The 26,083-nt window shown below is 40.3% G+C and overlaps 3 protein-coding genes and 1 non-coding gene across 6 annotated transcripts in view; 2 read left to right on the top strand and 2 right to left on the bottom strand.

Annotated features, from left to right (window-relative positions):
* The window catches only part of syt16 (synaptotagmin XVI), a 38,844-nt gene extending 24,744 nt beyond the window's left edge, over positions 1–14,100 (bottom strand). The window contains exon 1 of one of the 3 annotated variants that reach the window (XM_063498190.1): positions 13,994–14,100. In XM_063498190.1, coding sequence (XP_063354260.1) covers positions 13,994–14,006 — 13 coding nt within the window. In that variant the 5' untranslated portion in view covers positions 14,007–14,100. Of the gene's footprint in view, positions 1–10,415; positions 10,502–13,993 lie in introns of those variants that run through there. The other 2 variants (XM_063498192.1, XM_063498191.1) reach the window with 2 other exon arrangements.
* A 1,033-nt stretch (positions 14,101–15,133) lies between these two features.
* snapc1b (small nuclear RNA activating complex, polypeptide 1b) lies at positions 15,134–18,972 on the bottom strand. Its single transcript, XM_063498676.1, has 10 exons — positions 18,591–18,972; positions 18,025–18,181; positions 17,801–17,941; positions 17,506–17,610; positions 17,013–17,171; positions 16,836–16,889; positions 16,612–16,674; positions 16,390–16,528; positions 15,863–15,934; positions 15,134–15,761 (listed from the first exon to the last, which is right to left on the bottom strand). The coding sequence occupies exons 1-10, from the start codon at positions 18,719–18,721 to the stop codon at positions 15,724–15,726; spliced, it is 1,059 nt and encodes a 352-aa protein (XP_063354746.1). The 5' UTR covers positions 18,722–18,972; the 3' UTR covers positions 15,134–15,723.
* A 712-nt stretch (positions 18,973–19,684) lies between these two features.
* Positions 19,685–25,160, top strand: yipf6 (Yip1 domain family, member 6). The gene is made up of 2 exons (XM_063499465.1): positions 19,685–20,295; positions 21,090–25,160. Exons 1-2 carry the CDS (start codon positions 19,957–19,959, stop codon positions 21,462–21,464), a joined length of 714 nt encoding a protein of 237 aa, XP_063355535.1. The 5' UTR covers positions 19,685–19,956; the 3' UTR covers positions 21,465–25,160.
* A 629-nt stretch (positions 25,161–25,789) lies between these two features.
* On the top strand, positions 25,790–25,876 carry trnay-gua (transfer RNA tyrosine (anticodon GUA)). The gene is given in 2 exon segments: positions 25,790–25,826; positions 25,841–25,876. It is a non-coding gene; the product is annotated as a tRNA-Tyr (tRNA).
* Positions 25,877–26,083: the final 207 nt, after the last annotated feature.

Here is a 26,083-nt window from a genome sequence, read left to right as displayed (position 1 = left end):
TCCCTTCTGAAAAGCATATGATTGTCAGTGGTTTCATTTTTCAGGATAACAATGTTCCCAAACACACTGCAATGCAGAAAAAGCATACCTGAGTAGGAAAAGAAACCCAAAACATACACACACATCTAAACACTATCAGTCATGGACTGGCCTCCCCAGAGAGCTTGGACCTTGACATTACTGAAGCAGTGTGGGATCAGCCTGGTTCCTGAATAACTTAAAGAAATTAGAAGACATCTTGGCTAAGACAGTTCAGGCTGTTGAAGAATAAAGGTGATTATTAAATATTTGTTTTCATGCTTGTTTGAATTTCTTCTGCCTTATGTGCTCTATTGTCATTTTTTGCACATGCCTCAATAAATTAGTGCACCTATTTTTCATTGTCATGTAAGAAAGTAGTGATGAAAGTTGGTCAAAACTAAGAAACGGGTGACCAGACAGAGGCAAACTGAGGTAGATATGGGGAGAGATGAAGAGAAACGCGAGGGTGTACTACTCTGCTCTCAATGAGGTGCCTTAGTCTCCTTTAGCACAATGAAAAGAAATGCAAAGGGATGAGGGACAAGGTGCCTTTTCCTGTTTCCACGGTAACGTTTCAGTGAGCAAAAATCAATGGAACCAAATGAACATGAGTACACATTCTACTGGGAGCTGACGCCAAAGAAAGCACTCGGCAGTGTAGGTGGTGAGGATTCAATACACCTTTTTTTTTTAAACTCTCCACCTTTTGTTTTTGCCTCTCTTTAACTTTCATTCATGAGAACCTAAACTCCCACGCTTTACAGACGTACCTGATGTACCTTCATCTACACCGTAGACTTCCACCCACATCGTGTGTTCCTACGCGACGGCAAAATAATGAGCAACAACAGCGGATGGTTCCTGTTGAGAAGAGGTTTTGACTGCTTAAAAAGACTTTAATCCTTATTTACTTTCTTCCTATTTAGGATCTAGTTCCTAAGAAATTCTAATACTGTTATTGTGACTCATGAGCCTTTCCTTTCTTCTCGTTATAGAGAGAAGACATAAAACTAGAGCTCCATTGCTATATTTCAGAAATAAGAAATGCTTATTCAAAACTTCACAGACATTTTTAACTATTCAGTAAACAAGCATCACTGGAACAGAGCCTTTCTCAACAAAGTCATGCAGCTTAGTTCTTATTTATAAAAAGGCTGTAGTGTATCAGACACTGTTTTTGTATTTTTTCTCTATATTTCTCTGTATTATGCTTTGATGCATTTTTAAGTCTAATGTAAGCCGGGTTGTAACACAACCCCAACTTGTGTATCTTTTCTGCTAGTTAGTTATCTTGCTAGACAAACTAATATTTTTAATTCATTTTATCATTTAACATTCATTCACGAAAAGCCTTCGGAACTATTTAGTGAAAAAGTTTATGAAAATTAAACTCCAGGAACATTCTTCAGTTTTCCCTAAGAAGCAATAAGAAATGCAAAGTAAGCAACTGAGTTACAGAAGGTGACGTCACTATGGCAACTGTGGCTCTCTAGTTTTTTTTATGTGCAAACAATGTTGTTGACAATAGCAGTGTCAACAACTGCGACAGTAATAGGGAACATGAGACTAATCGTAACCTGTGTAACACGTTACTGTACTCACATTTTTCAGTAACGTGGCAATGTAGTGTGCTAAATTCAGTAATTACATTATAGGGACATGTAAAGTTAAACAAATATGTTTTTTTTTCTTCCTGCACATTTGCACTACAAGCAGCTAATTTAAATACATATTCAAGAAGACAACTATGGATTGGTCTATGACTTATGAGGAATGGCTTGATGTATTTATTACTTGTATGATGGGGAAATGCAGTTGATGCCTTGACTGAATAATACTGCTAACACAACTTTGGCTCTCTGAAAGCATCTGCAAAGGCAGCATGCTAACACCTAAAAAACCCAGAGTGACGTTAAAGCTGAGTGCATGCTGACTCCAGTCCAGCAGCCAGAGCCTGAACATCAACAAATAACAAAAGCAGTGATGAACAGTCAGAGTGTAGCATTGTTTCTACAGTAGAACCACTCTCACTTTAAAGTTGTTTTGGGACGGTTTTCAACTTGTGTTCATATTGTAAAAACTAAAATGAAGCTTTTATCTGTGTCCTACATGTGGATTTATGTTGTTGCATGGACACTGCACATATAAAGGCTAATTTGGATCATTGGGCCCTGCTCTTTAAAACTGACACAGATGTGATACTATCAGTGAAGCTGGATTTCACAAATAAGTGCTTCAAGTTTCAGTTTTAAAAACATGTTTAGCGCCATCTTCTGTCTGTGTGGAACATGATGTCATGTTGTTGGTTGGTTGTTTGGTTGTTTGGTTGCAGCTAAAAGATTTTATTTTATGTTAGTCAGCTAGAGACAGAATCGATAACTCAAAAGAAAATAAGAAGACTAAAGCTAAAAATCAGTTCAAGAAGATCACTTTTGTGCTGTCCTGGCTTTAACAATGAGTTTTATGTTAAGAAATCTAGGACATACTGTCCATTTTCACTGTCTGTCTCTTTAGCAGTAAGTGGCTCTACGTTGTTTAGCTAGCTGCACTCATACAGGAAAATCCAGCTGTTAGCTGTAATGTTCGGGTATGTAAAGCACTTTATAAATGAGCACACTCAGCACAGTGTGGAGGAGAGCCTGTTGAGTCACCAGACCAACAAGCTGGAGCCAACACTCCAGCTTTTCCTCACCAGACCAGGTGTACCAGCAATCAGCTGGCAAAGCAGATGTTCGAATGATGTGATCAGCACAATTTTATGCAATAAAATATTCTCTTTTACCAATACGAGCAGTTTACAATATCACAGGTTACTAGATGCATATCAGACCAAAAACATAACTGCTTCTTATCGAAGACAACTGAAAATGCATCGCATACATCGTGTTTTTCCTGCAGACATGCTGATGGGATATCCACGTTTGTGGTGTGGTGTAGTTATGTGTGTAGTAAACTGTTTGAAATGGCTTGGGCAAAGAAAGAGAATTAATTGCATAAAATAGCGCTGATCACATCACCTGATTGCACTGCTCAGTACAGTCAGCCAAAATCAGAGTTTCTGACTCCAACTTGCCGGTCTGGGTGAAAAACCTGTAACTTGACTCAAACAAGCCTCCACACAGTCCTCATTTAAAAAGTGCTTTACAAACACCAAACATTACGGCTCACAGATGGATTTTCCTGTTTGAGTGCAGCTAGCCAACCAACTTTTCTGAAAAAGAGACAGAGAGTGAAAGTGGACAGTACATCGTTGGTTTCCTAACATAAAATTCATAAACATTTTAAAATTTATTTCTTAAATCCTGCTCCTTAGACAGTGTTACATCTATGTCAGTTTTTGAGAGCAGGGCTCCATGATGTAACTGGAGCACAAACTGGGTGTCATCAGGACACTACAACATAGAGCGAACACCATCCCCACAGACACAGCGGCCAGGGAAACAGAAGAACATCGCATCAAGAAGACCCTTTACATCCCAGCTGGACATTTGCCAAAGCTGGGAAGGCACTTAGAGAAAGCTCCAGCCGATCCAGGAGAAAAGGACAACTGCTGCCTAGTAATGCCTCAGTGATCCCGTATGTGTCAGGAGTATCAGAACAGTTGAGACACATGTGTGGCTTTTAAACGCCAAAACATGTTGCGCCAAAAACTGGCCCACCCCCAAGGATCGGGTCCCCCGACACAAACAGAGTAATATAGTGTACGCTGTTAAGTGCAGGAGGATTGCCAGGATTTATACATTAGGGAAACCAAACAACCTCTGATGAAGCAGATGGTTCAACACAGAAGAGCTACCTTGTCAGGCCAGGACTCCACAGTCTATGTACACCTACAGGCCAGTGGACACTCTTTCAAGGATGAGGATGTACACATCCTGGACAGGGAGGAACGCTGGTTTGAGCGCAGAGTCAAGGAGGTTATTTACGTGAAAAGGGAATCGAGTAGGGGCCCTAAAGGTACATCTGTCACCATCTGAAAATGCTATGATTGCAGTCATTCCCCAACTCTCTGTGAATGGTACTCGTGACCATTGATCAGTGGTCTTTGATCAATAATGTATAGTCTTTGATCAATGGTATGTAATCAATGGGCTTTGATCAGTGGTTGTTGATCAATGGTCATGACAATTTGCATATTAATGATCAAGGAACTGACCTCACAGCCCGTTGTTCATTCAGTGGTGCTAGTTTCAGTCATTGTGCACTCACTTGGATGAGTGACGAAACGTTTCTCGCTATATCCAGATGAACAGAATCAACCTTTTGGGAAGTAGTGCAACAACTACAGTTACTTTGTTGCAAAATGAGTAATTAAGTAAAGTAATGCAATTATTATTAAATAATACTAAAAATATGAATAATGATTAATTGTTTTGAGTGACAACCTTAACACTGATCATAACTATACAAAGCCATCTCACAGAAAATATGGGTAAATATCACCAGCAGGTTGGAGCACCATTTCTCAGCTCAACTTAACGTCATTAAAAGCATAATGTTCTGCCAGTAAATCCACAGCTGGATGTTGGTTCACGTAAACAACACTAGAGAAAGCCAAACCTTCTTTCACTTGGTTCCACTTGAACTGCACACTGCAGACATGACAATGTGGAGACGACATCTGTGTACCACCAGTGATGTTGTTTTGGTGTCCGTGCAGAGGATAACGCCTACTAAGAAAATGCTCACCACAGCCACAGCCTGTTCACCGGCTGCTATCTCACAAGTAAGACTCAAGAATAACGAGCAAAATTACTGAACTTATCCTCCACACTTGCAAACCATAAAAGAGAATTATGTATTAATTCTTGATTTGTGTTCAGAAGCAAATTTTGTTAGTTTGTACAATGCAGGGCTTCACAACACGATTCTGTCTCTCAAGGTTGAGAGACTGAAGGATAAATATAGGGTTATTTCAGTGAAGTTGCCTACTGTAACCATTGTAACAAAGAAAAACAAAACTGTGCATTTTTTCTTTTTTTTTTCAAACAGGAAATGCTGCTGTCACCAGTTCCTCACAGTCTCTGCAGACAGGCCACCAGCTTTCTACATGTTCAGCTTCTGTTCACTCCCACAGAGAGAAGTGTGCAAGTGTGCATGACAGATGCAGCACGGGAACACTCCTGCTCTGGCTATAACGCTGTCCAAATTTCACTTTGAAAGCCATCACGCCACCTACTCACTTCTCCACTTACAGGCTTGTGACGACATCGACCGAGAGAGCGCACCTCACTGCATTATCAGTGTTACATTACTTTTAAACGGGAGAAACTAACAGAGAGCTCCTCCTCATTTATTTATAATATACGATTCATGTTATGGTAACTGAATTCTAATTCCTTTCAATGGAAGTATACAAATATTGATTACCCCCGAAAAGTATTGAATTCCTAATAAATTAATTCCCAAGAGATGCAGAAGTGAACACAGTGTGACGGTAAATGTTTGGATGGTGTGTTCGGGTGTGGCTGTAAATTGGAGTTTCCCTCTCAGCTGCTCTGACAGTCAGACACTGAGCTCAGTGTTGGAAACTCAGAGCCTCCCACTGTCTACATGCAGATGGACAGGAAGAAACCCTTGGTCAAAGTCTGCCCTCACACCTGCCACACACACACGCACACACACACACACAAGCGCACATGTGTGCCACTCAACAAGGCAGAATTTTAAACATAAAAATACTTGCATGAGAAAATAATCTAAAATAATCTCTGTGAAAGATGATTTACTTTATTGAACTAAGAGCTAAAAACAGTTTGTTGAACATGCAAACCTATAAAAGGCAAGACCTCATTTTATTCATTTATTTATTTTTTTTTTTTATACAAGCTGATCTTAGCGAGATATCAGATCAGAGTAATGAGATGGAGAAATCGAAAAATTCCCAATTGCTAATCTGCGGCAGACCTCTGTTGCGAAAGACTGTTTGTGCATCAGTGCATGCTAAATCTTTATCCGCTGATTAATATGCAGCTGCTGACTTTTCCAGCCTCGCCTTTGAAGTGAGTAGCTCCAGAGGAGAGAAGAGAGCACTTTGATCTGAGCGTTCGAATAGAAGTTAAAAAAAAAAAGAAGTCACACGGCAGCAGCGGCAGCAAATGCCACGTTGTTACCACTCATTAACGGGGATATGAGTGGTCTTGAAGAGGAAAAACATGCTGCTTTGTAGTTTTTCCTTTCTTCTTCTTCTTCTTCTTTTAGCCATGAATAAAGCATAAGGAGTACATGCTGTCTCTCTCAGTTCATTCTAAGGTCACTCATTAATGTGGGTAATTAGTTTCAAGACTTGCGGCCTCTTTGTGTGTCTCCTTATTCTCTGTCTACAGATTAATACTTTAACACACAGCTGAATGCTCTCTTCTCACTGTAATGAAGGCAGGCGCCTGAGGAATACAGGATGATTATTTCTCTGTCTGGAATTGAGCAACACCATGCACAATCTAATTATGAAAACCTGTTTTATTTCATTCAGTATCCCAGTAGGGCTACATTTATCATCATTTTTTTCCTGCTTGTTCTTTTATTATTCTATACAGACCACAAAACACCTCTAAAAGTAATGTTTTGTCCAGTCAATTTATTAAGCACAACTAGATACTGGATGGCTCAGTTCTTTGAATAAAGGTTGCTCAGTGGCACATACGCTAACTCCCGTAACGTCTGGCTCATGGAGAGTGCTCAATCGGCCTGAGAGCTGTGCAAAAAGTCCCTTTCCCTAGCAGACTGCCATTAGGAAACACCACACACACATACACAACAATTTATAAAAGAAAACAAAGTTGGAACTGAAATTTCATCACAAATTTTAAACTGTCTTGTGCACTACCTGTTCCTCAAAAAAGTAATCACATTACATGTATATGAACATAGAGGGTGAGACACTGAACTGTGGTTCAACACCCTGACAAAAAGCAATCAGCCACCAGCACCAACCACGAGGAGCCTAAGAAACAGAAACATTGGCACAGCATGTTTTCATTGTCAAACACACTGACCACAAGGTAAAGAGCACGCACACACACACACACCTGAAAAACATAGTTTCCTTGGAAACAGTCCATTGGCTCTATTATGGTATAATGAATGTGTTTTTTCCCACCCACATGTAAGAAGGTCTCATGTTACCATGGTGCCATCTGTCTGTCCTGATTGGCTGGGAGGACAAGAACATCTCAGGGTTGAGAGATGATGAAGAAAAAAAAACAAGTCAAAAGTGGCTTCATTTGGAGCGGTGCTCCAAGAAAGACAGTCAAACAGCCAGGGCTCTGGGTTCGCTCTCGCTGCTCTATGAATATGCAGAACTGAGCCAGGTGCAAATGCTCTATTCATGCAACCCTGAGGTCCCAAATGTGGTTCCTGTGAACTCGAATGAGGAGACGGCACAAACACACTCACCATAAGGTATTGAGCAAATCTGAGCATTTTTAACTGCAAGAAGAAGGAGAATCATAAATTTCCCTCATTAATACTTTGTAGAGACAAAATTGATGAGCTAGAGCTTCACTGAAATATTCTGCCGTAGCTGTTTTGAGCTGAAGCAAACCTAAATGATGGTGATAACACCACCGAGCTTTACCACTTTATGACATCTTCTTTTGATAAGAGAAATATTTTCAAGTAAAGTTTGTCCGATTTAAAGATTCAAAGAATTATTCAATGAATTATTAACCATATGCAGCTTTTCACCAGCTATCTGAAACGTACTAAAAAAAAAAATCAAAAACCAAAACAAAGCCATATTTACAGGGAAGCTGCCATGTGTGCTGAGCCAGTCTATCCCTGTGAGGTGAATGACCGTTCCAACAAAGCTTCTAAAAGGAGCTGGTCTCGGTTAGATGTGTCAGTGAGGAAAAGCTCAGATAACATTTTCCAATCAGTGTGGCTCACTAGCTTGTCTTATTTTAAAGAACAGGAGCTGTATGAAGCTGGTTAAAGCCTTAACTTTAATCAAAGATATCCCTCAACAGCACGTATTTTGGCCAAACTGAGGAATAACTTGATTATATTGCGATGTACTGTGAAATTTTCTTTGAATATGACTTCCTGTGAAGTATTCTAAGCTTTAAATGTCTTAGCAACAAAACTATTAATGCTTCATGCATTGCTGGGAAACCAGGATTTACAATACTAGTGCTGAGCTCCCATCTGCTGGTAAAATGCTGTATTACCACGGCAACACCAGAGGACTCTGCTGCTACACCGGAGGCTCGGGAATCTTTATAGAGCCTATGACGTAACCTACGCAAGTGGCCAACATTGTGGCCGGCATTATGTGGTGCATTATGTGTTAATTAAAGTGTGGTTGTGTCCCAGTGTTTTATATGTGCTGCCAGCTCTGATAGAAACATGTGAAATTTGGGGACTTTTTTCCCTCCTGAGTGCCCACTCTTTGTTGTGGTAAGTTTATTTTTGTTGCCAGAAGGAAAAGACATCTTTCACCACATTTGTACATTCCCTCACGTCCACTCCAGTAGTTTCAGGAATCTCATTCAATGAATTTGCTGACATTTGTGAATCTTTACATTAGGGGTGTCAGACATAAGATCGGATGGAACTGAAAATATCAAGAAAGGGCAGATGTTTGACTTTTAACTGTATTTTCACAAGTTTTACGGCTTTTTATGTTGATAAAGAACTAACTGAATGCCATTCATATACACCAAAGTAATTCAGTAGCAGATAAACAACTACATGACTGAAGTTGCTATTTTTTCACTACTGACTATATCATCAGTACTCGCTTGCTTGAGATTAAGTCATTTTGCATTATTGTGAAAGTCAAACTGAATGATTAGCTACATTTCTCAGTGTAAAACCTTTACCACACAGTTAAAAAAATTCAAGCACAAATGCTGACTATTTTAATGCTTATGATTTTAGGAGTTAGAAGTAAATGCATGTTCCAAATACAGATCATAAGTGGTATATTAAAAGCATGTTAATAGAAGTGAAAATATTGATAGAATCTCTGAATATTTTCCGTTTTCCAACTACATCTTCAACTTTACAACATAAAAATCAGCAGTGCTCGCATTATCTATTCAATTGTGCACCAACACTAATTTACACAGAGCCTTTGCCACCTCGCTCTTACTCCCATACTGGTAACTACATGTATAAGGAATCAATGAGAGCTTAAATCACTCTGCTATTACTACAGATAAATATTTCTCTTTTCTTATTTGAAAAACAGCACCTACGCTGTAGAATATTTTATATCATGTAAAACAAAAATCTAAATGAAATTTCCAAAGTTTATTGTTGCAAAGTCTATCGAACTACAAAACAAATCCGCTAACAAACCACTAAGAAAGCAACACTATTAGAGGTTACACAAGACAAGTATCAAAGAAATAAAGAGAAGATAAATAAAAAGAGGCAGAAAGTGGCCACTGTCCCAGCAGAGGGCCCAGAGCAACAGCAGTGGTTCAGCACGTAATTAAGGCATCTGCCGAGTGTTTTTCATGCTAACTTGTGCTTCCTGACCTGCTCTCCTCCTGTGAACCTGAAATAATTCCCACTCTGTGCTCACTGAAGATATTCAAACCCGTAAAACGCACCTTGAGGAAGCCAGGAGCGTTCTGGAGGAGCTCTTACACAGAAGTACATCGCTGGTAGCAGACACTACAGAACCAAGAACTGCTTATTTGGCATGTTTAGCCATTACATCCTTTCAATTAAATCAATTCAATTTTATTTATACAGCACCAAATCACAACAACAATCACCTCAAGGCGCTTTATATTGTAAGATAGACCCTACAATAATACATACAGAGAAAAACCCAACAATCATATGACCCCCTATGAGCAAGCACTTTGGTGACAGTGGGAAGGAAAAACTCCCTTTTAACAGGAAGAAACCTCCGGCAGAACCAGGCTCAGGGAGGGGCGGGGCCATCTGCTGCGACCGGTTGTGGTGAGTCTCACATGCTGGGAGAAGGTAAGGTCTGAGAAAGAGACGTGAGTAAAGCATGAGGAGAAGGGGTGAGGATAAGCCAAAGAAGCTTGTCTCTCCCCGTCCACCTCACACCAGCTAAAAAACAACCTGGATTCATTTGTTCTGTTTCACTGTGCTGACTTCAACTTTTTGTGTTTTGTTTCTACTGTCCTGATTTAACATAATTCATAGCTGATTTGTACGTTTCAGCTTGAGAATCTCTGGACTCCTTCATTTGTGTTCCTATCTAAGATTATTTCTAACTTAGTTAGAAAATATAGGGGATATAATTTGACCATGCAGTTTAGAGGCAGAACAGGTAATGTCTCAGGGTAAAACAAGCTCTGGAGTCTTTGTAACATTTATCAACCGTAATACCGAGTATAAATCCCTAATGAACAGAATACATCAAAGGAAAATGTTGAGAAATTAAAGCTCTCCAACTTTTAACCTACTTTCTTTTGCTGGCGGCGGAGTTTCAGTGGCCATGCTGTTTCTCCTCTTCCTCACTTCCTTCTACTCTCTTAATTTTAATCTTCTCTACAATTTGACCAGTGAAGAACTTGACTGCTTCACTCCCTCCTTCATCCCTCGGTCCTCCTGCTCCTGTAAATGCAGCCAGATCCCTCAGTCTGAGCTGCTTTGTGCCCAGTGTGAGCCATCAATCAGCACAGCCTTCCTGTCTCCCAGTGGGCGAGGCAGATGTGTCTTCCTGAATACCACCAAGGCACAACAACGAGGAGGAAGGCAGAGAAAGCGAATACACAACTGGACTACAGAGCTCACAACCACTCATTTGTAATATTTGTTTTTATACTTAGAATCAGGAAGGTGAGTGAAGATGAAAAGCTTAGTTGTTTAACACAACTTTTAAGTTCAATAACAGCATTTAATATGCCTGCCCCCCCCCCCAACATACGCATTGTGACTGACCTTGCAATAACAAGTTTTGGCCACCTGGGGCAGCACAAACAACAGTTGATGTGGAATATTTAGTGTTTGGATTTTGTTTATTAATCATTAGGACTTCCATTAGTTTCTGCCTTGGCAACATCTTATGCTTTGTAAGTAAACAGTATAATCAAAACAATGTCATTAAATTAGGCAACATAATTCATATATTATTAATGATGCTTTTGACGACTTGGCACATTTAAAATGGATTAACTGATAATGCAAGAGAGGTCCATGATGCAGTGTAGATGTCATTTTATCTTATTAAAAAATGTTTTTTGAAGTGGCCAAAGGAGTACGCTATGGTATCAGACACAAGTACTATAAGACATATAAAAACAAAGCTTTTTCCTTTTTGCTACATGGAGCACATTAATCTACCTTACTGATACTCGCGCTAACGCTAAACAGCATGACGCACAGGTTAACCAGGCTTTGAGCTCAGTGTTAAACTGGACAGGTGCTGCTAGCCCTCAGATGCAGCAGGACGCATGTCAGCAATTAAAAATAGTTCAGGATTCATCCATTATTCATTGTTAATGTGGGCATCAGTCGTAGGTTTTAGCCATTCGAGCTGCAGCAAGCAAACAAACGCCAATAAATCATCCACACACACACTACCTGCTCAGCAGCAGAGACAGCTAAAGACTGACTACTGAACACAGAGGAACACTGAGCTCATCATAAGTCAGATATTTCCATTAGAGGGTGGTAAAGCCCCCCAAACAAAATTAAACCAGAGAGAATAGTGGACCCAAATTTTCTCTGTTTGCCGGACAGCCAAAAAAGAACTCTTGTGCCCCCTTGTGGACACTTTTGACTGTGGCCGATACCTGCTGTAGCTTCAGTTTACTTTCTACTAATATCTACTCTTGCGAAAATTTTTTAGTGACTTCAATAAGCCTGTAAGGCAAAGCAACAGCGAGGCTATGTGGGCCTGCTTTCTAGTAGGGCACTATAACTCCACCATTAGGCCTTTATTCTTAAAAAAAAAAGAGGGAAAAAATGGGTTTCAAGGCAGTTTAAATGTCCTAATACTGTTAATCACACACACACACACGGACACAGCAGCAGCAACATTAGATAGTACTGAGAGCCCTCCTCCACAGCGGGGAGGAGAGAGCCATGAATAAGACATTGAAGCAGTCTGTAACTAGGCCACAATAACCAGAAACAGCCTCTCGTGCATGGCTAACTGCTTCCTACTGTTTTGCGGAGCATGCTGAGCATTGCTTTGATGCTGTTCTGAATCTTGTCTTAGCATCACTGACAGGTTAAGATGTAAACATCCAGTATAAGCCATATCAAAAAGTCTCTGGCTGCTGTTCCACACATCTATTGATTTTTTATGATTCCCAATAATTCTTGACTTACAGATGAGTTTCTCAGTTTCAGTAACATGTTTTTCATTCTCAAAGTCACAGCTGACACAGTAAACTGTATGTGAAAGTTTTTTTGGCAGCTCATGTAGGACAACTTCCAATTTAAGCAGAAATAAGCCTATTTATTGGTCGGTCTCTCACCTGGGATGGGTTTTAATACAACGGCTACTCACACCAGCATCACCAGGCTAAAAAAGAAAAGACACTAAATCTTAAAATGACAACCTGCCTGTGGTCTTTCACACAGCCCACACTTGCATGTATTTAAGCAACTGTCTGGTCTCCTTCTGTCAAAGTAAGCGTCCTCTAAATCTTGACAGAAGGATCTTTTTAGTAGTCAAGCCTCCTGACAAATATGAAATATACCAGAGCTAACAATACCTATTGCAAATGTGGCCTGAGCATGAGGAAGCACACTTATGCTTTGCAATGTCTTCCTGCATGCATCAGTTCCCATGATTTTTTTGTTTTGTCTAAGTAAATCGACTGCACACTAAAATATATTAAATAAAATGTTATCAGTAAACTAAATTCTACAACAAAAATAAGAACACTTTGCCTGTCACCTAACATGGCCATTTGGCGTTACTGCTGCAGGATATTTCAACCTCCAACTCGCAGTGAAAACGTTACACCCAGATGAACAGAATCAGCTTTTTGGAGCTGCATCTGAAGTGTCATGATACCGACTTAACCGACCTGCACATAAGCCTTTATGCTTTTTTACCCTAACATGGCTTGCATTTTGTTGCATTTCACCAACATCTATTTCCTCAAAATCAATTTTTATTATTAACAATAGTGACAGCAAAATATTTCTACATACAAAGGGCTACAGTTTTAAAGTCGTTGAAGATCACGCCTCTCATAGATATCATATGTACAGCTGTTGAGTTACTCTCTGTTTGAACGAATAAATAAATGAATGAATGAATATGCCATGTTGTAGTTCTGTAGTTCTAATACTCTGCTTGAAAGACACAGGGTAACTCGACAGTTCAACTTGAACTTGCAAACTATTTTTATGCAACAGTTTACATTAAAATGAAATATAGTAAAATATGACACGTGTTTCTGGCTTTAATTTATGAAACAAAACGACGTCTCCGTGTCTGTTTCTGAACCACTTCTCTCGCTACCTGACAAACCATCATTGTCCCCACCACCTGCGCCGCCTGACTGACAGAGCAGCCTAAAGGGAGGCTCTGCTTTTGGGAAACCCACTGGCAGAAGAAAGGGAAACCCCGTGTAACATCCAGCACATCCCGCTACATTTTATCAAGGTCCTTACAGATATATATTGCAATATCTCTCATATTATATGCTCTTCATGTGCAATTAGCTATTATACCCAACTGTGCGAGCAAAACAGGCGTCCTTGAAGTGGCCATGATGAGGCAACTATTAACTCTCCGGAGTATCACAAATTTGCTGTAAGCCCCAGCAGAAAGATTGACATAATTAATTAAATTCGCTTAAATGATGACTGGAAAAGGTTCTTTAAGAGCAACAGTCTCGCTCCATATGAAAAATATCTGTAGCAAATCAAAGGAATTGATAAATTGGCCTTCATGTACTGGCGCTCCCAGTCAGTCAAAATAAACCAGGAGGGGAGCCTGAAAACAGCAGACAGGGAGAAAAAAAGCAAACTAAAAACATTAGATGCAGTCACACGGTGAGGAGGTGGGTATACTTACTGTCAGAGGCCATGGCTGAGGCTGTTTCCCTTCAGACTACGAGCAGAATCGGATGTATCATCGGAGGAGAGGGGGCAGCAAGCATCCCCGCCGCTCCTCATCCTCCAGACCCGCAGATCTGCAGTCACACAGCGGTGAGCGGTGAGGCGTTCACTGACTGTGGGACATTTGAACAATTTAAATAGTCTATCGGTTTTTTTTTTTTGGGGGGGGGGTTTACAACTCAATATTTTGTGATCTGCAAATTAAAAATGTCCCGGTTATTTTTTTCTTTTTCTTTTTTTTGGCCAAATAGGTGTAAGTTATAATGAGTTAACAATATTGTTTCACACATACAGTCAGTACTATGTAAAAGTCTTGCACAAACACACCAAAATGCAGAGTTTGTACAGTTCTAATAAGGTTGAAAGTCAATATTTAATATTACAATTTTTAATCTTCAACACAGCCTGAACTTCCTTAGGCAAGCTTTCTTGGAATTTCCTTAAATAGTCTTCAGGAACAGTTCTCCAGGCTTCTTCAGAGACATTTTAAAAACGTGTGAAGGCAAAATTCTAGTTTATTCTCACATTTAGATTAAGTGGTTACAAATTCACTGTAGAACTTTGCATAGCCTTTTATTTCTTAGGTGAAGGATGCATGTGTCAATATGACCTGCTTAGCTATGCTTAACTATGTTATAAGTGCCGGGTGCTTCCTGGAGCATAGTGTGAACGCTCTCTGCCCAGCAACAGCGCAGGTGGACAAGAAACTATTGTAACTGAAACGATACAGAGAGTTGTGTGTGAAAAGGGAGCTGCGACGTCTCAAGGGCAGAGCTCTCCTGACTGTGTAACTGTGATGGTCGATGTCTGTTTTGCTCTCCTGCATGCAGTAATTAAAAAGCTTGACCACAGCTGACCTCCTTGCAGACTTTCCACCACAGCTTTCTTGGATGTTTGCTGCCTAATGCTGAGGTCTGGGCTCTCATTTTGTCAAAATGTATAGTTCAAGCATATAAAAGTCATTTTAAAAAAATCTGTCATAGATTAAGTAATGGACTAATTAATAAATAATTTATTAATTACTAAAAATGTCAACAAAAAAAAAGAAAGAAAACAAAGTGCTAAATAGTAAATTTACAGTTCTAAAGCTGCTAAACGTAAACCAGTTATTAACATAGCAACAACTAGCTTAGGCTAAAATTGAATTTACAAACCTCCCTCCAGCTGTTTTTATCAGTTTTAAAGAATTCAAGGACTAACATCTTGGCATTTGCCCAAAAATTATAAGCACTGCGAGGAAAAAACAAATCAAGCAAAAAGAAGATAATGAATTACAAGAAACAAAATAGCAAGACAGGCTACTGAAAACCAGATGTCCACATTTTCAAACACATGGAATGTTACACAAGAAAGAGACAGACAACTGTAACTGTAAAAAAAAAAAAGTTTTTATATAAAACTATCACATTTTATCAAATATTGAAATATATAAACACATGAATGAAAATGCTTCAGCAGATGGTGTATCCTTCAGAGAGAAAGCTACATAGCGATAAGCTTTGCTATGAACAATGTTTCTATTAATTTACTGTAACTGTAATTTAACCACCAATGAACTGATTAAAAAATAATTTAAAAACATGAATAAAAAAGGTAAAGATGCCAACATGATTTATTACAATAGCAAAGCACATATCAGACTTCAGTGAATGCTCTGAACAGCAGCTCCAGTGTTGTGCAGTTTCTTCAGGACCACTTGAACTTTTTGTACTGTTTCGGTTTATCTGCAAGAAAAAGAACATAAAGAGCACAAGCCAACCAATGAAAACACAGCAGAGGCCAGTGAGCAAACACATGAAATATAAAAGAGCCTAATCACGCTTACCATCACGAGCAGACTCGAGCTGTGCAAGCCGACTGATCTTAGTGGTCGTCATTGCTTCCGTCCACAAGTCACCTGAGAAGTACAAAGGATTCATTCATAAAGAGTTTCCATGTAATAAAATTCTGGAATTTCTCTGTCACTGATGGAAACATTTTAATAATCAGCAGATTGAAATTATAAAGCATAGTGTACATGTGCAGTGATTAGTCTAACTGAGGCGCTTTATAGATTAAATCCAGGCTGTTTCTGCGTGTTTTTTAGCACTTTAGTGTCACTGTTTAATTTTACCGGTGCCTCGGAGGACTTAATTACATCCACAAGAACAGAAGGGGGATAGCAATAATAGGTTTTTATTTATTTATTAAAATATGCCATCTTAAAGCATGCTGATAATTTCCTACAACTTACTGATGGGTTTTATTTAGAAAATCTAATGCAAACCTGTTTGTCAAGGTCAGGTCCTGGGATCGCACATAAAGCAGGAACGGGTGTGAAATGTTTATCTTTAGTGGTTACAGGAAGATTACCTGAAATATGGAGATTCTCACTGGTTCTGGCTTTGAGCGACGGCTTGGTTATTCTGGAGCGACCTAACGTGAGGGCGGACCTGGCCTCGTTACTGGTGAAATCCACTTCCACCTGGCGGTGACGCCTTGACTTGGAGGCCTGAGGGAAAAAAACATATATAAAATAATAAACTGTCACAATAAATATAAAAATCAGTAAAGACTGTATCCACTGACACAAACCTCTGCTGCTTGTCCGTACGCCTTCGATTTGATGGAAGCAAGGAGCCCTGCCCTTTTGGAGCACTGAGGACACACACACACACACAAAGACAGCGGGTCAACAGAGGCGTCTCTGGACAAAGTTACAGCATCTTTGGAAAACTCCAACAGCTTTCTGACTTCCTGTGATTCATCACCTAAACCTGCAAGAGACATGAGGTAAGACACTGAAATGGCTATCTCACCTCCTGCTGGGATGATGTTCCCTCACTGCTGTCCTCTTCTTCATCCACACTGTCCTGTCAGGACAAAACATGACACAGCATCACATCAGAGGTGGAACAAAAAAAAACACAAAAAGTGAAGCTATAACATGGTAAAATAAACTGTAACAACAGGAGATATGTTCTCTGTTTTCAGACCTTCCTTTTCTGCCAATTGTAGAAGTCAACCACAGTGTTGCGAAGCTGAGGAACGAGGTTTTTACGGATCAGGCTGACGGACGGATCTTGCTGTGCTGATGTCAGAGAGAGGGTGGATGCCTTCAGATTTTCATAGTGCTGGTGAATGTTGTCCATTTCCTGCAAGACAACAGGGATACCTGTTTGCGATGTTGTGTCGTTGATGTCCAACCCCCTTTTCACACACCAATAAACAAGCCTTTAGAAGTGAGGCGTTTAGTCTGCTTGCAGTATTTTTATTTTGAAATCTGAAAGGATGCTCCATGTCATTCCCGTGTTCACTTTCCTGCCCTCCTATGCAGCTAAAATCACTTTGTGTTGAGTATTTTTAACGTCACAGAGAGAATAGGATGGTTCTGCAGAGAAATGCAGCCTGAAATGTGATGTAGCTTGACTGCTATGTGGCTACATTTGGTGGGGTTTGGGTAGTAGGGGGAAGGAAGGGTCGACTTACTTCCAGCAGCTCGATGTTAACCAGCTCCTGTGGACGGGACACTCGCTCCATGAACTCCTCATGCATTGGCGACCTTTCCACCTTCCTCTTCTTATTGTAGGTGAGCTGGGGGAAGAAAAGAAGATATATCACTCTAACTAGTGATGTAATGTTTCTAACCTTGGATGGACTACAATTCCTGTCAGCCGAGAGCAGAATTCTGAGGTTGCTGTGGGCACAATATCATGGAAGCTGAAAATAAAATAAAATAGATCCACCTTAAAATATATTTAAAATATTTAGACAGGAAACTAACCAGAGAGGGTGTGGCGGTGAAGTGGAAAGCTTTACAGAACATGAGCTGCTGGAGGATGTAGACCACGTCGAAGTGCTGAGCCTCTGTAGCGTCTTTCTCAAACGTCTTCACGTCCGCCCAGTCCTTCAGTGCCAGACGGATCTGCAGCCAGAGACACAGCAAGAGCTTTATTTCATGTTTGCTGATCACTTTAAAGAGAAAGTACATGTGCTGTCGGTCCTGACCTGCTCAGAGGGTGACGCATTCTGGCACTGATACAAGCTGTACAGGAGGTAAAGTCCTCCTACTCGGATCTGGAAGCTGAAGGGTGGCAGGAAGAAAACAGAGGCCACGTCCAGTATCAGACGACTGAATTTTCGCTTCTCGTGATTCACAGTGCCACTGCAGCGAGAGAAACATACAACACTGAGAAAGGATTTCACCAGTAAGGGGTCTAAGAGCTCAGTGGCGCTGCTGCTGGTGTGATACATGATCTCCAGTTTAATTTTTTAAATGTAATTTATTCTGTTGTTTCCTGTGTGTTTATCCATGTTTTCACCATTGAGATTATTTGTTAATGGCCCTTTCACCTTAATTATTGTGTACTTTGCTTTCCTGGAAATTAAGTGTGTCTATAAATTGGACACTGTTGTGTGAAATGTTTGCCTTTTAATAATAAAGATGATAAGGGTGACATGAAGTTAAAGAAAAGATTCCTCATTCTGACACACAAAAACCTCAAAAGAATTTGGGTAAGAAGACTCAAACCCTGTGGTGGAAAACAAAGGGACGTTTTGAGCAGAAAACCTACTAGAAAATCTGTGAGAACTTCATCTCTCTCCATATTCTGGCGAAAATCTCGAAGCGGACGGACTGTGTTCGCTGGAAGCGTTTCAGGAGCTGCTCGCAGTCTGCTTTCACCTGTTTCCCGCAGAAATCCATCGTCCTGATGCCTCCACACACGAGTCAACGTGAAAACACAACGCCACAGAGCTTACGTCGTGGACATAATAGACTTTTATTTTTATTTACGTTTATTTTGAAGCTTCTGCAGCGAGAAAATGTCTCTTGGTTAGCGAGACCGAAATATAAACACAAGATTCAACAACCGTCGACCACTTAGTACGTCACCAGTCCTCGACGGCTGACGACACCTCCACTGACCGTCTTGAAAAATGGAGGTCACATTTTTTTTAAAGAACTTTATTTATGAACCTCGCTACAGACAAAAAGGCACCAACAATGGTTATTCAAGAAACTAATATACACAAAGTATAGCATTAAAAAGGAAAGAAAAAAGAATAACAAAAAGTGAAACGTGAAAAATAGACACAAAATGTGAAAAAATGACAAATCCTACACTGTATCTGGAAAAGGTGGGGTCATCTTAAAATTTAATTTAAGTTATTGAATAGAGAAACTATTACTGAATACAGCAAACCGTGTTATTTGCAAGTTTTTGACTCTTAATCGGGAGTTTATATTTGTTCAGTCATTTGTTACATGGTTTAGCTTTAAAATATCCACATTTATGAATAAAATATCTCCCTAATAACAACACAGTACTGATAACAGACTCCAAATTTAGATTTGCAATACATATCCATAAATTTAATTACAGTGACTGCTAAATGTGGTAACCGAATCCCTCTGGACTGTAGCCAGCTACACGTGTCATTCCAGCTTGCCCCGACTCACAATGGAAAAATCAAGTGATCCTGACTTTCAATATCATTTTCACAGATTATACACGTGTTCCCATCTAGATTACATTTTCATTTTAGGAATTCATTTATTCAGTACATCTCATTTATGACTTTGGACTTTACTTCTTTTACTTTAGGATGAATGGGAAGTAAATATATCTATTTTCGTATAAATGTAATTTCCTCACTCTCGAATTCTTTCAGAACACAGTTTTTTGTTTAACGACAGGTGGTGGAACTGACGCAGGTGAACCTGAACGTACCACACGGATATCCAGCGTCTGCCGGAAGTAAACAATCCTCAGCTGACGTGGAGCATACGCCGTCAGACTAAGTCACAGAACAGGATTTAAACTCACCAGTAACTGCTGCTCTGTCTGTTTTTTTCTTTTAAAGAAGTTAAATGAAGTTTTCTGACTAATCTCCCAGAAGCTCTGACGACGTTTTCACAAAGCTTCTCAGCGAGGTAAGATGGCGGCATCGGAGGAGGCCAGCAGATCGTTCGCCGGGCTGTCAGACGTTTCCATCTCGGAGGACATTCCGGTGGAAGGGGACATCTCGGTGCCCGTCGGCCCCTCCAGAAGAGATGATGAATTCTCCACTCTGGACGAACCGGTTAAGGACACCATCATGAGGGACCTGCGGGCGGTGGGGAACAAGTTCATCCACGTCCTCTACCCGAAGCGGAACTCGGCTCTGCTGCGGGACTGGGACCTGTGGGGCCCGCTGCTGCTTTGCGTGACGCTGGCTCTGCTGCTGCAGGGCGGTGCGGCCGACCACGAGGACCAGGGAGGACCGCAGTTCGCTGAGGTTAGAGGGTTCATCATCTCTGGATCCAACAGTTCAAACTTTGCTGCGTATCCCTCCATGAATTAATGAGCCGTTTCAGCCACATTTATAAAGTTATTAGTGAATTCTGCTCATTACTACTAATGTCGAACAGTAACATACACAGTGTTGTATGAAAATTCTTAAAAGTATTATTAGCTAAATGTAAATCTTACATTATTCATGACAGAATTACAGATCGAGCCCTCTGCACACAAGCGAGAGAGTCTGAGAGGAGGTGAATCACAGTGTCCCTGTGTCAGGGACTAAAATGAAGAGAGAACGCATATAAAAGGCGAAAAGTGGCGGTGTTTTTCCTATTATGTGTAAGATTGTGTCAAAAGTGCAATAGCTTAGAGCAGGGGAGTCAAACATAAGGCTCGGGGTCCAAAATTGGCCCAGCAAAGACTCCAATCCAGCCCACTGGACGTCTTTGGAAAATGTGAAGGAGAGCATAAGTTTTAGACTTATGTTCTCCTTGAATTAGCAAAAGAATTCTACTTTATAATTACAGGAAAGTCTGGGCATTGAGCTCCAGAATTTATTTCTGTAATTTTAAACGTTTATTTCTTACAATTTAGGCCCAAAGAGTTGTTGCGTTCATTTACCCTCAGCACCATTTCTTTACTATGTAGAACAGCTGAGACGCACTGTTCAAATTGCACTACTTTATCTTTATATTGAGATACCTCAGGGATTAAATGTGCAGTTTTTCTGTATTTTAAGTAAATGCCTCTGCTGACTCCCTGCTAACAAAAATATATTGTTCTTCCCAGGTCTTTGTCATCGTGTGGTTTGGCTCCATGATCATCACCCTCAACACCAAGCTGCTGGGTGGCACCATCTCTATCTTCCAGAGCCTGTGCGTGTTGGGATATTGCATCATGCCTCTTACAGTGGCCATGGTTGTGTGTAGGATTGTCCTGCTCTTCAGCTCCGAGGGGGTGATCACATTCGCAGTGCAGCTGGCGGTGGTAGTGGCGTCCTTCGGCTGGTCGACTTTCGCGTCCACAGCCTTCCTCGCCGACAGCCAGCCTCCCAACCGCAAGGCACTGGTGGTGTACCCGGTGTTCCTCTTCTACTTTGTGATTGCGTGGATGATCTTGACATACTTGCTGCAACAGGTTTTCTCGAAACGTACACAACCGTAGACGGATACCAGAATCTGCCTTTGAACAAAGATGAACAACTACTGAACTGACTGTGAGCAATTCTGAAACAGCATTTAGACACGAAGGACACCAAATTTAGGACTCTTTCAGGAGTAGTGGGGAATGTTGGGCTGCAGAGTGGAAAAGCTGATGAATATGTTCTTATTTTTCCAGTTTGTCTCGCTGATGTGTTTATGTTGTGTAAAAAGAAAAAACGTGTATGTGGAAATACTTCATGAATGTTTGGACTACCAGGGCTACAATGGTTAGTTTTCTTTCTCTCTTGATCTCTCTGGGTGTGATCGAAATCTCCTGTCTTAAGAACATGGACAGCACACATTTTCACACTAAATTCATTTTTAACAACATTTAGCTGATCTGATTATGCAGCTTGACTAATTCCTTCACTAAGTCTTCTTTTTATTTTTGTATTTTGTTGGGTTTTGTCTCAGTGGACAGTGGAGAGGTGACATGGATGATTATAGGTAGACTGGTTTGAGCTTTTTGTGTTTTTCCATCAATATTTTCTCTTTGAAACCGTGCAAAGCAAACCATAAAAATGCCTGATTCGGCGTTATTACTGACAGTTACAGTGAGTTAAGGATACAGTTATTTAACAGTTGAGTAAAAGTGATAGACAGGGGTTTATCAGCTATAAATAAAGACAACTATATGATAAAATCTCTGCCCATGTCTTAGATTTTTTAGTAGTAAGCAGGTATTTCCTGTGAAACAGGCATGATGATAAGTGTGGAAGACCATGTATGCCAATAGAAAAGAAGTTGCTGTAAACCTAAGTGAAATAATAAAATAATTAATTTACTTCACTCAAATAATTCAAGTAAAAATTTTAAGAAATTATAAAAAGTGTTAAGAGAGAAAAATATAACCATTTGAAATGTAGAGAATCATAATTTCATCCAATTTTTCTTAAAATATGTTTTTAATCAGATTTTCTCTATTTAATAAAAATAGCAAATTCAAAATCGTTAGGCAAACAAACTTAAAAACAACAACCCTGAATTAATTTTTTTTTAGATTTTCTGTGTGATGTTTCATACAACATGTGAATTAAACTCCATCTAGCTGCCTAAAGATATGAAACACTGGTAAGAAAACTATTTCATTGCTGCTCTTCACTGACTACTCCTCATCTCCATTCCCCCAAATTCTCAGAGAAACAGAAAAAAAGACATGATAATTTCATTTGGAAAAAATAAGCACCAAGATGACAACAAACTGGGGAATTGAAAGGAGATTTAAGTTGCCAAAAGACACTGTGTTGAAAGCTGACAGCAGGTTTCTTGAGTAATGACCCTGCATCAGTGTGGAAAAGCCTGCAGGACTACAGGAAACCATCCCCCTCCAGCCAAGAACTTTAGAACATGTTCTAATGCACTTTTAAAAGGGACACATTCCTGCCCTTATCCACACACTACCCCACCTCAGGTCAGAATACGCCTCTGTTAGACTTGATTTAGACTTCTACAGGAAACGTATGTCCTCACTTACGACATAACCACAAACTCCTGTAACCCCACACCGCAACCTTCCACGCCATTTAAGTCATTTCAGGCTGCATTGACCTGACATGTAGCTACACTTTATGCCCAGAGAGAGTTTTGCCATTTCATTTTAAAGTATGTTGTAACAAAAGGGTGTTACAGACCCAGTACAACACACACACACACACACACACACACAGCCTGTGTTTGCAGGGAAGTGATGATTTATTTTTCAGTGTGATTACACCACAAAAACTCCTGCTCTTGCTCATGACAGTGTTCCAGCTGTCGCGTCCCTACTGAAATAGGGAGAGCATGATTAGCAAATAGTTCCCAGCTGCCCTGCCAGCCTCCCTGTCACCCCCCCTCCTCTGCAGCAGAGCCACAGACCTCACCCCTCCACATCTGTGTTGACCTGCTGGCTTCTATCTACATTTTTCAACCCTGTCAAACGCCATCATGCTTTCAAAGGTCCATCTAAATTCCAGTCCCCAAAAAACACTCCATCATAGCATTAAATAACTACAGGCTTGCATCACTGACATTTGTAGTCATGCAGGCCTATGAACATCTGGCACTGACCCATCTGAGGAGCATCACAGGACACCACCTGGATCGACCGGTATTTGGTTACCGGGCAAACAGATGGGGGATTTATGATTCTGTGTTAAATGAAGCATGTAGATACACTGTAACCAGCCTGCTGTTGATTTCTTCTGTGCATTTCAATATACTTTTTCACCAGTTTTTTAATTTATCAGTGAGCGAATAACAATCATCGCCTCAGTATAATAATATTCATAGCCTTAATATAAGGACTTGTAATCAGCAAGTAGAGGGAGTTTAATGAAACTATCGCTACTGACCTGAGAGAAAGTGCACCTGTAAAAATTTGAGGGACGAATGAGTCCAGGAGGGAGCTTTGAATTAATGAAATGAATGTTTGTGATGCCAATACATGAATTCTGAACTTATGAATATGGTGGAAACAAACTAGGGAGAGAGTTGTGATGTGAATGTGCTTTTATTATTAAGGACATGTTACATGTAAAATAGGGACAGCATTGTATTAATTTGTAAACAAAAATAACATCTTTTCCACAGTACTGTTCCTCATCTGCAGTACTGTGGGGTCCAAATGATGTTTGCTACCAAAGCAAACAGGCTGCAAGTGACTAAATACAAAAAGATAATTAGAATGTATCCATATACATTGAGTCACAGGCTGAAAGGCTTCTGATATATGGGGTTGTGATGATGATGAGGAGGAAGGACGCTGTTTCTTATAACAGCAGTACATTCAGAAGTGAGCCTCTTCCCTGCATCTCCTGCTTTACCTTGTAAAACCTCTGAAGACTTTTGATGATGACCCTCTCTTCTCCTGTGGTATCATTAAATATGGACGGCACTCTTAGACATCCTGCAATAATTTCATACTGTTCTGATGAGAGTGTGGCAATGTCAGTGTGTAAGTCTGCCAAAGCTACTTTTACACATTCCCTGAGGTCATGAACACGTCGGCGCATTATGCTATGTGCTGTTCTAGCATGTATCCACCTCTTGAATTAGCTTCAGTGCTAGCTGGTCCATTTGCTCCAGCACTTGTGTCAGCCTCCTCTATAAAATTAGAACAAAAAGTGATTATTTCCAGTGTCATTGCAGCAGCAACCTAAACAACATGGTGTCGTTTAGAATATAAAAATAAAATAAGTAAAATGATGTTTCCAGTGGAAAGTGCTCTTGAAATAGCCCACTGTCTTCCTACAGTTTGCCCAGATGTCAGACAACACAGTTATATGGTCAGGAACCCTTTTTGTGTCAATTTAAACTTTGCGCCACACAATTTGTACCACGCACATCAGTCACAAGGCAATTAAAAGTGTGTGTAATACCCCATTCGGACACAAGTGCTGCTTTTATTTTTGCTAAATTTCAGCAGCATGTGCTGCAGGGAAAACAGAATGCAAAGAGCTGCTTGCGTGTATAAAATGGCATGTCACAGCTAGATACGCATCAGTGTTGATAGGGGTCCACATATCTGATGAACTAACTGCAGATGCCTTGGACACAATGACCTTGGCTTTCTCTTTGGATATGTGTGTCCTCCACCATAGTTTTCAGAGAAAATGGGGAAAAGCCACGTCATTGTTATCCCCTGATGAGGAAAGAAAAAGGCAATATTCAATTACAGATGTCCCTAATTAAGTCACATTTTAAACATAAATTAATGGTGTCTAATACAAACGAACTGTGCAATTTTATGTTTGTATACAGTCTTATCACTGCATCCTGAACGGCTTACCTGGATTTTTGAATCCAAGTTCTTTTGAACACAACATACACTTCGCCTTTGAATATACCGGAAATTAGAAGAAAGAAATAACATCACGAGATCCGCTGTGTTCTTTATACTTTATTACTTAGTTTAATTACTAATAAATGACCTTACTAGGCAATACCTTATCAGGTGAGATCAGTTCAAAATCTCCCCAGAGAGGGGAATATCTGCGCTTTCTTGCTGGTTTCATCACACAAAAAAGATGCTCGAATATATTGCCAAGAAAAGCGCGATAAATCCACAACATATGAGAAGGATTTGAATCGCATGCCAAACCTGAGAACCACTTCCTGAATCAGTCACGTGGTCATCACCACAAACCTCAAACGTGCTTCACAAAACTGCAGGAAAAAGGAAACATTATTAGCTAAAGACGAGCAGTCAGGTGAAAGCCGGCGCTCATTAGCTAAACTACACGCATGGATAACTTCACCCTGACTGAACCCATCAGCCTGTCCTGTGTGAGCGGAAACGTCGACGTGCCTTCGATAGCTCAGTTGGTAGAGCGGAGGACTGTAGAGGCATCAGCTGAAATCCTTAGGTCGCTGGTTCAAATCCGGCTCGAAGGACATACTTTTACACTGAATTGTCAAGAAGGCTATCAGTCATCATAGTCTAAGGAGCTTTGAAAGAAAGGCGTCTGGACTTCTTTAAGCTTCCTTCAAGACGTTTCACCTCTCATCTGAGAAGCTTCTTCAGTTCTAAGAGCAACTGGTGGAGACTCACAGATTTTAAGCCGTATGGGAGTGTCCCACTAGACACTGAATTCTATGATG

The sequence above is a fragment of the Pelmatolapia mariae genome, linkage group LG16_19 (genome assembly GCF_036321145.2).
Source record: "Pelmatolapia mariae isolate MD_Pm_ZW linkage group LG16_19, Pm_UMD_F_2, whole genome shotgun sequence".
Taxonomy (NCBI): Eukaryota; Metazoa; Chordata; class Actinopteri; order Cichliformes; family Cichlidae; genus Pelmatolapia; species Pelmatolapia mariae.
This window is presented reverse-complemented; position numbering and strand designations above follow the sequence as displayed.